The sequence below is a fragment of the Struthio camelus genome, chromosome 8 (assembly GCF_040807025.1).
Source record: "Struthio camelus isolate bStrCam1 chromosome 8, bStrCam1.hap1, whole genome shotgun sequence".
NCBI classification, from domain to species: Eukaryota; Metazoa; Chordata; class Aves; order Struthioniformes; family Struthionidae; genus Struthio; species Struthio camelus.
The window spans coordinates 33,502,646-33,516,398 of record NC_090949.1 but is presented as its reverse complement, the minus strand read 5'-3'; the positions used below and the strand labels follow the sequence as shown (position 1 = coordinate 33,516,398).

Sequence of the window (13,753 nt, the reverse complement as noted above, 5' to 3'; positions counted from 1 at the left end):
TATTGACCTGATCATGGGCCTCTTCTAACCCCCAAGTGAAAAAACAAACAAACAAAACAGTTAAGAAGGAAGGAGATTCAGATGCGCCTGAATCATGCAGCCAAACTTAACTGAGAGTGAAAATCTCTTTTCTGAGCAGTGCTAAACTTTGGACTTTAAAAACTTCAGGTATATGTTTTGTTGCTTAGGTAAGATCTCCATTTAAGGTTACTCCTTGTATGAAAAGGGGGCCATCCTTGATTTCGTTAGTATTAAGTGACTACCCTCTACTTAAACGCTAGAGTTTTTCATCCGCCTGCTTGGATAACGATAGTATTTTTCATTTGCTGTTGCAGGTTCCTACCAGCCAAAAGAAGGAAGGTGTTTATGATGTGCCAAAAAGTCAACCTGTAAGTGTAAGTATCTTCACTGTTTATATGCAGAAAAGAAGGTATGTTTGTTAGCTTCTTTGACTTTCATAATTTTGTATAACATTTGGTATGTTTCTTCTGATGTCTACTTTGTCAGTGGTCTATAATCGCAGGGCTAGTTCACGGTAGCCAGTAACCAGAGTAACTTCACTGAATTCAGTCTCATTCATTACCTAAATCTCCTCCTGTCCTTTTTGACTCATTCTTGTAAAACTCACCATTTATAAATGTGGTATCTGTAGTTAAGAGCCAGCAGTCAACCTTCTACATGCTAATGCTTTGCTAAAAACACCTTTGCTGCCTGGATTAGAAGAGTTCCTCTATTCCCTGAAGCTGTACAAGGCTTATCAGCCCTCTGTCATTGCAGGAATCGCGCAGAGCACACTGACTGAGCATGGGCTGCGTTTTCTCTCCCTGTGCGCTCTGTCAAAACTGCACTTTACATGTCGTACTCCTTACAGCTTGCTTTAAGTTGGACAGCAGTGAAAATGAGGGCTGAATAGAGTGGAGGTCAAGAGAAGAGTAGCATTAGGAACAGGTATGTCAGAACACTTTGTGTGTCCTCTGTGGCGATTTTCTGCAGCTGTAATGTCTGCCCGTCTCGAAAGACTTTCTAGTGAACGCAGTGTGCTGATGGTTAAAGATTTCGTGATTTCAAATCAAATGTGATAAAACATCAGGAATTGACATTAGAATTATTCTTCTGTCGTTTGAAGGAAAAAAGTTGTGTTGGAATCCCACCTAATATATACTGTGGAAAAGCAGTTATTTTCCCAATAAAACCAACTTCTAAGGGTAGCTTAATGTTAGAATAGCTGTACCAGTTGTAAGGTAGAGATACCTGTAGTTGCCATTGGTTTAAACAGCTGTGGGAAACTCCAAGAGGAACTACTCCAAGCATAAGTGAATAAGAAGACCTCATTCAACAAATTGGTGAAGTGCCAGAAGCTTTGCTGTACATATTACAATGCTTTTCTGGCTATTATGAGCTGTAATCAGCACAGGCAGATTTTTTCCCACTGCTGTTATGTATTCCTTATGTAGTGCTGTAAGTATACAACAGGCTAAGGGCCAGTAAGACCAATAAAAATGTAATTCTCTCTGTTTTATGCCTTGAATGGACAGCTGAATACATTAAAAAATAGGAGTAATATGCCCCTATATCCAAACAGCACCATTCCCTTTCTATATATTAACATTCTGAAGTGGTGAAATGTTTATCTGCAGAATGTATAAGGAATGAGAACAAGTGCAGAGAGGAGAAGAAATGGCTTGACGGATGTCTTAGCAACAGGATGGTACATTTACTGAAGGGAGGGTTGCACTGTTTAGTATAAATTTGTGCTGAAAATGAACAGTACTTTGAGAAATTGTTCATTTGTGTTTACATGGGAACTGGCATTTCTGATGATTTGTAGGAGAATGGGAGAAAAACAAAGGAAAAGGTCAGGAATCTCAGTCTGCTGTAAGCATGGGAAAAATGTATGAGAGTGAGAGAGAAAGAGATGCTCCTTTCTCATAAGGATGTGGAAAATTGCACAGCTTGGGCTAAGCACAGAGGCCCTAAATAAAAAAAGATAAATGCTGGGGGGACTGGATGGGGTTCTGAATTGTGACACTTGTGTGGCTTGCACAAGCAAACAGAACTCGCCGTAAATATTTCATGATAACCCACTAGGAGGAGGGAGACAACATCTTGTTGACTGGGAAAAACTAGTAAGGTGTCTCATGTTGCATAACTAATTAAGGTATTTGAGAACAAGGGGTAGCTGTAGATTCTTCCCTCATTTCTCACATAGGTGAGTATCCTCTGTACATTTCTTGTGACTTTTTTATTATTCTCTCCGTGGAGTTTCAAATTTACTCGGTAAGTTAGGCCTTTGCAGTATGACTGTGTCTGTAGTATATCCGCTATTGTTTCTGCAGACACTGGTGTTAGACTGTCATGTTACAGAGCACGAGTCTGAGATATAAGGCATATTGAACCCAGTCTGTAATCATCAAATATACTTAATCTGTCACCGCTATGAAGCTGGTTACAGATTTAATTTTTTGCTATTTCATGGTTAAGTTTAAAATTACTAAATGCCAAACAGGTTATGTACTTCAATTTATAAAGGGGGAAAAAAAAGAGAGAGATAAGAGTAAGAAATATGTAGCTAAGATTGTTTCACCTTTTTTTATTAGTGTGTATTTTAAAAAAAGGAAAGCAGCAGTAGCTCTTAAAATTAGCAATGTAATATGCCACTGCCCATCTGACTTACTGCTCACCCTTCCACATGTAAGAGACTGTCATTGAGGCATGCTTTCTTTTTTGAATTTATAGCTATCCTTATTGCATAAACCTGTAAAATTCAATGTGGAGGCAAATAATTAAGCTCGTCTACCTGGCTTAAACATATAAGGATACTTTCTCTCTAAGGAAATCTTGCTTCCATTATTTTCATAATGGATGAAAGAAGAGAGACATTTTCTGTATTCTCTAATAGGTTTCAAGCAACAAGAATTCCCTCTCCTGACTGAAAACACAACGCTTGATAAAAACTCAGCAAGCTTTGCTTGAGCTCAAACTGAACTGCCCACATTCCCTAGATAGAGATTGATTTTCCGTCTTGGGATTGTTTTCCTCTGGTTTGTTCTCAGGCAAGTTATCTCTGGTCTCAGCACATAAAAATGAGGTGTACTAAGCTAGTTGTCTGGGTGCCTTCTCCCTTTGATCATCTGTAGTCAATGGAGAGGAATAGCCAGCCTTGCAAGGAATTTCCTCCCCTCTGATCTGTGCCTCTTGGGTTGACATGAATATACGTACAGATGCTATTTTCCCATGGCTGCAGAACGAGTCTAAATAGCTTGCTGGAATGATCACTTAACTTTTAGACAGGCTCTTTTAGACGGTGAGATGAATTCTACCATAGTGTAAAAATTAAAAGCCAGAATCCCTTTTTCAAAGGTTATTAACTGGGAAGTGTAATTCATACCTACATACATACATACATATATATGTATTATTTTATTTATTTATTTATTAAGGACGATGTAGATTCCTAAGAAACCAGGACTGTTTTCGCAAATGTTGCTTTCTCTGTGTTTCTGGGTCCCATTTGGTTGAAGGTTATGAAGCATGTTTCCAGCAGTATCGTTGAGTAGTTGGCATTGTATATGTATCAAGACAGACAGTGTACCAGCACAGTGCTGTGCAGTTGAGTGAGGCCGTTCACCAGAATGCGTTGAAGTACGCCATAGTGCAACTCCTCTTGATCGCTGACATTGGGTAACGTGCAGATGGTGGGAATGAGCCTCGAATCTCAGAATATGAGCATATCTGCTGAACTCAGTTTTGAGCGTGTGGCTGGTGGTCAGTCACTGTCCTCTGGCATTGTGATGAACAGATTGCTTACTCAATAGTTATATATTTCTCCACTTCTTACTGCACCCCTTTCCAGCAGACCCTGCTCTCCTGTAGATCCCCTCTGTTGGGCATGCATCCTGGCTCCAAACATACGCCTTTCACAGTATCTAGTTTCCTCCCAGTATCTTTCTTTTTCTCTCTATCACCAGCTCACACTTCCTGCTCTCATTCCCATTTTCTCTCTACTCCTTTCTCAGGCAAATCCTCATATTATCTGGGCTAGGCATCAAGCTAGACAAAGAAAAGAGGCTTACCCCAAAGAGGTAAGCCGGTACATGCTCCGCTTAGAAATAGTAGTTCCGTTTGTGAAATTAAAAAGCGAAATGTTTAACAAGCTCTTTTTGTCATAATTTCCCATCGTCTCTCCATTATACATACACATCAAATTGTACCTGTCATGGTGTTTTTAGTAATAAGAGTCAGACTGTAAATACCCTTCACTGAGACTGTCAGACACATCACAATAAAACCTACTCTTCCCATCAAAATGTCTAAACTAGCTGCTTACAATTTTATGAAGACTTTCAAACAACTCATCTCACTGCTGTAGAAAGATTCAAAGCATTATAGCTGATGCTTCACAGTACGGGCAGTCATCTGACTAGTACCAAGTGAATGGAAAATATTAACAAATCAGGGTAGGATGGACGAGGAGTAAATGGCTGTCTCGGATCAAGATAGGGGAGAGCCGTAGGCTCTCCGCAGGAGGATGCAGAGTGCAACTCCTACTTGAAGCTATGCTGGACCTGAGCCCACACAGGTCTACCATCCGTAGCGCTGCCTGCCCCGTCTGCCCAAGCCAGGGCACTGTGTCAGAGAAAGCTCTGTTTTAATTTGGCCTGGGATTCGAGCGCCATTTGCAAGTGGGACTTTTTGAGCCCTGTGTCAGAGGTGTGCCTGCAGCCCTATGGGAGGCATGGGCAGCCCCGTTCACCGTACCAGCTCACTCAGAAAGTCAGCCCCTAAAGTGGCAGTGTTACCTGGAGTAATTCTGGATAGCTCTGGCCATCTTTTAAAACACGAATTCTTTCTATGACGCTTGCTCTGGAGAAAGGCTTTTTAAGCATGTCTTTTCAGGAAGTTTGGAGCAAATATACTGCATCGGTGGCTTTACAGAAACAGCGTGCAGGCTGAAGATGCTGACTTCAGCCTCCCCAGTCAATGTTAGAGCTTCACAGTCAAGTTTTCAAACACAAGGAGGAGAGGGCGCAAACACAGTCTGGGGCCATCTGTGTCTGCAAAGCCTGCCATGTTTATTTACCGTTGCTGAAGGATACACCCATGTTTAACTGCCCTAATTTAATTAAATTTAAATCCTCTGTGTTCGTTTAATATTAAAAGGGGAAAGGACAAGCATTTTTAATGGGTACAACTAGTAGTGGCCAAGTTGGAAAATATATTAGCTTCTTATGCTAACGTGTTGTGACTTGAGTGTCTTTGATGTTTTGGTGGGACTACTATTTTTGTAGAGAGCAATGGATATATATACACCAGTATCTGCAGAGCAGACTTTACTGTGGTATTGCTTTCCGATAGGTTTTTGTGCAGCGCTGGAAATGGCTCCGCTCTTTCAGTTTGCCTTTTGATTTAACACTAGTACTAAATCTCATCCTACTGCTGGCTTGTAGCGGAGCTATTTAACACTACGCCAACGGTAGCATCTGAGCGCTGAAGGTGCGATGTTGTTGTCGCAGCTCTTTTGGTGGTGAGACCTGCGCGGGAGCAGGAGGCTGGGATGATAACAGCCTTCTCTGCACAGGAGCGATTTGTTGACATGTGGACACCATCCCCGTTGCGACCTGTGTCATCTGCCTTGTGTCACGCCGTACGCACGTACTAGCTGCTCTCTAGCAACGTTGCTCTCGTGTCTTAAGGTACTCAGGGGAGGTTCCTTCCTTTGCATTTAGGAGGAGGCGGGCGGCGTTGCAGGAGGGTGCTGCCGTCGGGCCGCTCTGGCTGGCTCCGACGAGGGGAACCCCTCGTCCCCGTGTGGCAGTCTTTCTATGTTGTGCAGGTGATAGTCGGCACAACATTTTGTTTGGGCTTTGTGTTAGGTGTGCCTGTTGCCAGTCAAGGCCTGTTGGACATTATCTGCCATTTCAGTACTTCCCCGTTGTAAAAACTCACTGAAATGTTCAAGGTGTTTTTTCATTCCTTTTCACAAGGCCAGTGGGCCTCGTTTTCCACGATCTTATGCTTTGTGCTTGTGTTTACACCTGTGCAAAATGGAAGTAAAAGCTCTGAGTAAAAGCCTTTTACCCTCGCTCTGCCCTGGCATACCCAGCTATGCAGTTAATAGTTACGAGTGGATCCACAGCAAAACGACCGACACACCTGAATTTTCCCAAGCAGGTTCCCTGTTCAGCTTCAGCCTGTGTCAGAGGCTTGGGCTGCGGCTGGATTCAAAACTGTGTGCCTCTTTTCCAAGGAGGGTAGCTAGCTGGACGGCCAGCGTTGTTTCACAGAGATCACAACCATAAGCTTGTGGTTACACTTCTTAGTTGGGTGGCTGTTCCTTGATCAAGAGCTGTAAGAATTAGGTCTGGGGTTTTCTTGTTTTCTTTTTTCTTGTTTTCCTTTTTCTTCCTTTTTCTTCCTTTTTCTTCCTTTTTCTTCCTTTTTCTTCTTCTTTTCTTTTTTTCTTTTTCTCTTTTCTTTCTTTCCCCTCCTTTCTTCATTTAGTATTCCTTTTTTCAAGCTATTTTTGCTGGAGCTATTTTATGTTTTACTCTTTAATGAAAATTGTAACTGCACAGGAATCAGAACGCAGGTCCTCCTCCCTAGTCTTCCCAGATTATAGCATCTGTAGCAAAAAGTGGTCGTGTTTCTTCATGTGATTGAGTTAGATGAATGGCTTCTGTAGAGTTTGCGCCTGAGATCAGGGTTAGGGATATCAGTTGATTATTGAAAACTTGATGTTGCAACGCCAAACAGAGCAAGGCCTTTATTCCCATAGCATTTAAATATGTTTTCTGACGATGTGAACAACTAGATCATCGTTTGGCTAACTTGGCTGTATTCGTTGTGTGCAGTGGAGGTATATTAAGAGGGCAGACTCAACTGAAAACAAATAGCAACAACCATATCAGTCTTTCAGAGCCTAAGTAAGAGCAAGTGTTGTTCCAGCAGCTAGCCTGTTTGGGCCTAGTTTTATTTTTGTTCCCTGGAGAGAGCAAAGATGAGAACTGATATTCTGCTGTCTTCACTTTTATTAACTACTAAAATAAATACATCACAGAATCAGAGAAAGGTTGAGGTTGGAAGGGACCACTGGGATATCATCTAGTCCAACCCCCTTGCTCAAGCAGGGTCACCTAGAGCACGTTGCCCAGGATTGTGTCCAGGCGGGTTTTGAATCTCTCCAGAGAAGGAGACTCCACCACCTCTCTGGGCAACCTGTGCCAGTGCTCTGTCACCCTCACAGTAAACAAGTTTTTCCTCACGTTCATCAGTGTGTTGATGGAAGCAATGTAGGCTGTTTTCCAGTATAAACATAATGGAAGATTTTTTCTCTGAGTTTGAAACCACCATCTCCCTGCTTTCTTTAATTCCATTTCCCCACGATGCTTAGGGAGCTGCTGAACCCAGTGGACTCTGGGACGTGGCAATTCCTCCTTCCCGGGGCGCTCTCCAATCCAGGAGTCTGTCTGTCGCAGGCCAATGGATGCAGCGGCAGGTCCTAGCTGCAGGTTGGGACAGCAGCGAGGCTGAACGTGTCCCAGAGAGGCACACGCATGTGTGGAGGACACTGACGTGACGGGCCACACAGACTGCTGCACGCAGAGCACTATCTTTACCAGCACCCCCATATTGTACCACTAGAAGTCATGTAAAACATGAATACAGGTAGCCCAGTCCTCTTCCTTCTCTCTGGCTGGTCAGGAGTGAAGTGCCCTGGGGAAAACAGGCACATTCTCACCCTCTAGATTCCCACAGAAACGCACACTCACAGATCCCTCCGATATCAGCACAGCCCCTCTGTCTGTCTAAACGTCCATGCCCGGATCTGGGCCCCTTACCTGCTGTGCAGGCCTCCTACTCACCAGCAACGTCAGCTCAGTTTTTGCTAGCAAACAGGTGTGTGCACTTGCCCACTAGTCTCACAAGCACCCCCACAATCACAGATCTCTCTAATATTAGCACAGGCTCTCGGTCCAGAAGTTTTACGCAATCCCACAAGCCCCCTCAAGTATCCCATAATATTCATGATAATCTTGTTTCCCCTTGCTTATCAGTTACAAAAAGCAGGCTAAGCCTGAACAGTTCCTTTAATAGCCCATCAGTCAGTAAGTGAAGAGCTCTGCTCTGTGTTACTGTCTCTGTTATTGTCTACTGTTAATGGTTGTGTGTCTGGGTGTTTATCACTTTTCTTTTAATTTGATATTTCTTTTATACTGCATAGCTCTTAATCAAATAACTCTAATGAACCAGATGCTCTCACATGCTACTTACCCTTACAAGCGCAATGATAATGGACTTTATTGGAAGTAGGTCTAGTAGTGAGGTATTCGGTTCTTTGTTACCGTGATACAAGGATTAATGTATGAATTGTGTAGAGAAGGAGCAACGTAATGCTCAGAAAGGGTTGATTCCAGCAGAAGGCCCTAGCATAATCCTGAAGGGACCCCGTGGGGTCTCTTGTCTTGTCTCCATCTAGGAAACTGGCACGAGACCTTGTTTCCCTGAATTAGCCACGGGCTCACTAAAGCGAGGAGGACATCCCTTCTCCTACATTGGGCTGTTGCTTGCTTCGTTTTGAAGAACATTCTTCTTCTTAACATCTCCTTCTTAATGCTGAACTCTTAATTTTTTTATAAAGAGGTTATTGTTCTTCAACTGTACTCCGTTCAAAGATTTTAGAGAATATCACGGTTAAAAGGGCAAGTGATCTAAAATGAGTATCTGCTATCGAGAAAAGTCATTTGTTGGCATAATTCAAGATAAAAGATGTATTAGGTAGCTGTAGTCTGGGGTTTTATTTAAATGCAAGACTTTTGTCCTCATCATGTTTTGAAAAGAGTAAGATTATGATTTCCAGCAAAATCTTCAGTAAGAGGAGACATGAAATAACGTATATATGATGCTGTACCTCTTCTTGGTTTAAATATAGCACTAGGCATATTAAGAAATAAAAGTAGAACTTGTTCATGCTGCTTTAATTTTAGAGCCGCTTCTGCAAATAGAAAGAGAAAACCTATAAATGGCTGTCTTTTGTAATGGCAGTCTTACTGTTTGCAACCAGTTTTCTCAGAGAAAAATAATTCAATTTCTTTACCAGTTGTGCATTTCTGCAGCTAGGGTATTATTTCTAGTATTTCCTTTTGCAGAAGTATAATGCATGTAATTGACTGTTAGCGGTCACAGTTTGACACAGTTTTCTCCTGCTCTCTTTCTGCCTCTGATGTCTACCCCTATTGCTTATCTAGTCTTACCTCCTATGGAGACCTTTTTTCAATGAGATCTGTCTGTACTTTCTTATAGGTATTCTTATTTGTGTCACTTGCCTATATCTTATTCAAAGGGTGGTTGAATGTTTTTCCTGATGCGTGCAGTAAATTGTTTTGATGAAAAGGTAGTTCTTGGAGTGAAATTTCCTAACCTTGTATATTTATGCCATAGAGAACTTTTTTCATAATCCGGTGGTGGAGGGATTTGTTGTTGGGGATGGCGTTTTTTGGTTGGAGTTATATTTATCTTTTTTTGTGCTCCGGAGATCGATTTAGATACTGTAAATGTGTGTTTTTCTCATTTAACCATTTGTTAATATTTCTTTATTGTTAAACATATTACCAGAGGGAAATGGTATTTACATTCACCACAGACAGAATTTGTGGAAATGTCAGATCTTTTGCGAAAAACAGAAAGCAAACCTTGAGAAGTGGTGTTTATTCTGAAAATGTAATAGTATGGGCTGCTGGGAAGGGACTGGTCTTGCACTAGAAAAGGTTTGGGTAAATAAGGATATATGTGTATATATATATAAAGGTATTGATCTGCCTTCAGAATCTGGTCTCCAACAGTCTGGAGAGTTAGATATTGGAATTAATCCGTTATTTATAATGTATTAATAAGATAATATTTAGAGGTTATGAATCTTAACCTGCAGCATTTCTTCCAAATGTGTGTGATGTGCCCAGTGTATGCGGTGCTCCCTGAGCTCACGTGGGAGTCTGGACAAGGCGTGGAGCAGGGGCAGTGGGGCCAGCACCTCTGCGCCAGCGTTGATGATCATCTTGGATGCTGAGCTGCCTGGCAGCAGCATGGCTCCGATTCTGAACTAGAGCAAACAAATTACCCTTTCTGTAAGAAAATACCTGCCTAGGAAATAGCTTCCAGAGGTCTCTTCTCTCACTTCCCCCGGAAGAGTAAACTGAGAGAGAAAGAAGTTGTTAGGTACCTCAAGTAGTGGTTGCACATATGGATGCTTGATTGATTAGAGTCTGTCAGGGAAAACTCGAAACATTTTAAATACTGCTTCCTATGAAAGTAAATGCCTAAGGTACCCAGAGAATTCAGGATTAAGTTCTCTTCAAATGAAAAGAGAAAACAAACAAATGAGTACACATATGTTTTGATTATTTGAAGATATCCTTAATTTAAAGGAAGCTATCAAGTGACAGCAAAGCAGTTTGCTCAGACATTTCTCAATAATCTACTAGGTCAATTATTCTTAAACTTACCACCTCCTTAGCTGCTCAGTATTGACTAACAGCAGCATTTTTTACCGGCACATCCAGCAGTTCCCAGGGAACAAGCAAAGGAAATAGGGCAGTTTGTGAGTGAGATGTAGCTCGGGGTTACCCTGTAGTGGAATACATCTTTCCCAAATCAGGACTCGGGCTTCCTAATTCAAAGAAAAGTGCACAAAAAAGAGTTACCTGCAGAAGAATGCTCCTGACCATTTAAAACTAAGGATTATCCTATGAAACTAAAAAGAGAAACTTTCAGTGACAGGTTGAATTCTGGGCACTTAAATTGAACCTGGTGAAAGGGATTGATGCCCAAATGCGTATCTTTTGGGTCAGATAGTGCATGCTTGCAATCAGTGTAGTTTTATGGCAGCCCATGGAGCTGATATGACTTGCACCATTTGAGAATATGTCCTAAATGTTCACTGCCGCCTCACCACTAAAACGTTCTGCTCAGCTCTGCCTGTGTAAAGCTGGGCTGACAGTAGCATTTGTGACTGCAGCTGCCTCTGCGACTGGGAAAGGGCAGGCATTTGGGCACCTTTAGGTGTGAACATCAGCGAACAACAGGAGATTAAGGTTGCAAAGGCAGCAGTGTTATTTGACAGGTTTTTTTCTACAGCATTTTGACTTTAGTCGGGAAGGAATTGAACAATTGTTCATGTTTAGTTGTCATGCTAATCCGTTAAAGCGACGATAATTTTAGGGGAAAACAATGTCTGCTGGATATTTTCGGTGTGTCCCAGCGTACTAGGCATGGTTTGGCTGATCATCGTTTTATTCGTGCTTCTGGTTTGCTCTGTAATTGTAGTTTAGTTAATTAATAAACTACTTGGAGCTCACACAGCTCATAGTAATATCAATATTTGTTGTGTATCAGGTTGTGCGAGTAACTGAAGCTTTGGTTTAGTCACTGAACTAAAATAATGGTTTGAACCAGCAGGGAAAAAAATTGAAATTTATAGCCAAAAGTATTTGCATTTTCAACTAAAATAACCCCAGATCTTTAGTTTTCACATTAACCACTTGACTTGTCGTTGAACTTTCAGTGGAAGGTGCGTGTTAGAAAAGGGAATGCAGATGAAGAGAAGCAGCATGGTTGGATGGGCCCTCTTTTATCTAATGAGCCAAGCGTTAGGGCACTCACCCAGAATGTAGGAGACTAAATTTAACTCCCTCTGCTGTCCTAAAAGGTTTGAATAGCACCCAACTCAAAGGTTAATTACTAATTGCTGCTTAATTGCTATATTTATTATCATACTATACTCTTTTAAACTTGCTGAGCTCTATATTGGAGTACAAGATAATTACTGTGTGTCATTTTTCATTCTTTTGAGCACTATCTTTTCTTCAGTCCCTGAGATTTCACTCCCAGGCTTTGTGAGACACTATTTTTATCATCTCACTTTTAAAAGTATAGAAATACCAAGTGGACTTTCTCCTGTTACGAATCGATGTAGATCCATTGCTTTTAGTAAAACCAGGCTGAGTAACAGAAATTGAATGTGCTGGCGTGTTACATATAGAGCAGTGAAAAGAACAAGGTGCTTTACAGTCTCCTGAGAGCAATAGACCTGTCTCAGATTTCTCCTTTAAAACCAAAACTTTGGCGTTGCTTAGAAAAATGATTCTTTCTTGTGGTCTTTTGCAGTCAGTGGGAAAGCTGTAGTGGAGGTAGATCATTTTCTACTTAGGTATATAAATGCTTCTGTACTTCTCGTGGAGTTTTTCCCATCTCTTGGATAGTATGTTTCTCTTTACTGAATAATGAGAAATATGACAAGGAATTTCATTGCTGGCTGGAGCGGTCTGAAAAGCTTCCTACTGTTTTAAGATGCCAGATTTACATATTTCATGCTTAAAAGATTTATGGTGTGTCTCACACGCCTGTATGAGACACGGAGCTTTCATTAGAAGCTTTAATGTCACCAGCATACAAGGATTAATACTCTCTCCTCTGCCTCCGTCTGTACAGCTGGGTACAAGCAACTTGTGTGTTCCTGGCTGACTAAGCTGTAAGGGTGTTTTCCTGTTGGGGGAGATACGTTTCTGAATAATGAAAGACAGCTCTTACACCGCTGCGTGGAGAAATCCACAGGCAGCAATTCCGCAGGAAGATCAAGGAACCGAGCATCTTTCCAGACTTCTGGTTATTTTCGATGGTGCACTGGGGAGAGGATTGCTGCCTTGGTTCGGGAAGGTTAACCGCTTTGAATTGGAAAGCCGCAGCAGCAGCAGGCTCGGAGGGCCCAACGCTGCCTGCCGTAGCTGTGCCGCAGCCCCGGCGCAGTTGCTGTTGGAGGCTCCTCCGTGCTCTGGTAGACACGGGCATGTCACCCGTAGGCCATGTCTCCTCAGCGGCGTGTGATGCAGAACATGAGCTGATGGCGGACGCAGCTCAAACGCTATGTGATAATTGGGCGCTTGGGGATGTGCCGTGACATGTTGGGCAAATGTTTCCTGCGAGGTCCCGCTGCAGCACAGGTGGGAATTGCTAATGGTCTGCTGAACACCGCAGACGTGTTTCCTCTGTGCTGAGCCGCGGCTGTTCCTCCCGGCGCCGCCGGTGTGGCTGGGGGGCCACGGCTGAGCGCAGAGCCTGCTGCAGGGTGCCAGCACGTCCCCCAGCTCAGGGGCCGGGGGCTGGTTCAGCGAGGGATGTCCAGGCAAAATATGATAAGCTACCAGTCGAAACCAACGTTCCTTTCCAGTTTGATCTGAAGAATATTTCCAAGGTCTGTTGAGCACTTTGAAAAAAATGGGCTCAGCTGTTTTTCACGTTTCCTGTACTCGGGGCTGGGGAAAGGCTGCAAGAGCTCTGTACTCCAAGAGGATATCGGGCTGGGTCCTTCCCTGTTTGTGTGCAATGATATGTTCTTTTCTCATCTTTGCTTTTTGCCATTCTTTTTTTTTCTTCCCTCTCCCTCTCTCTCTCTCTCTCTCTCTCTCTTTTTCAAGATATGCAATAAGATTAGGGAGGGGGCAGGAAACATTTTAGGCTGTTTCTGAGAATTTTTGGTTTCTTGTTTAAGAAGTAATTGGATTACTGGCTGGTAAATTTGTATGACGCTCCTCAGCTAGTCATCTGAGATTTGATTTTTGATAAGTCGCTGTTATATTTGTGCTTGCTTCTTAAGCAAAAAGGTTCCTTACACTTTGATCAATGTTATTTGAAATTTAGCATTCTGAGAAGCCATGATATGTGTTGTGTATATGTATGTGTGCAAACATAGTATGCGCATACA

General features: G+C 42.4%; 1 protein-coding gene across 36 annotated transcripts in view; it reads left to right on the top strand.

Annotated features, from left to right (window-relative positions):
* Nucleotides 1-13,753, top strand: part of DAB1 (DAB adaptor protein 1) — a 507,009-nt gene that overhangs the window by 471,273 nt on the left and 21,983 nt on the right. For all 36 annotated transcript variants that reach the window (XM_009683303.2, XM_068953299.1, XM_068953311.1 and 33 more), the window contains one exon: nucleotides 336-395. In XM_009683303.2, the coding sequence (XP_009681598.1) occupies nucleotides 336-395 (60 nt within the window). The remainder of the gene's footprint in view (nucleotides 1-335; nucleotides 396-13,753) is intronic.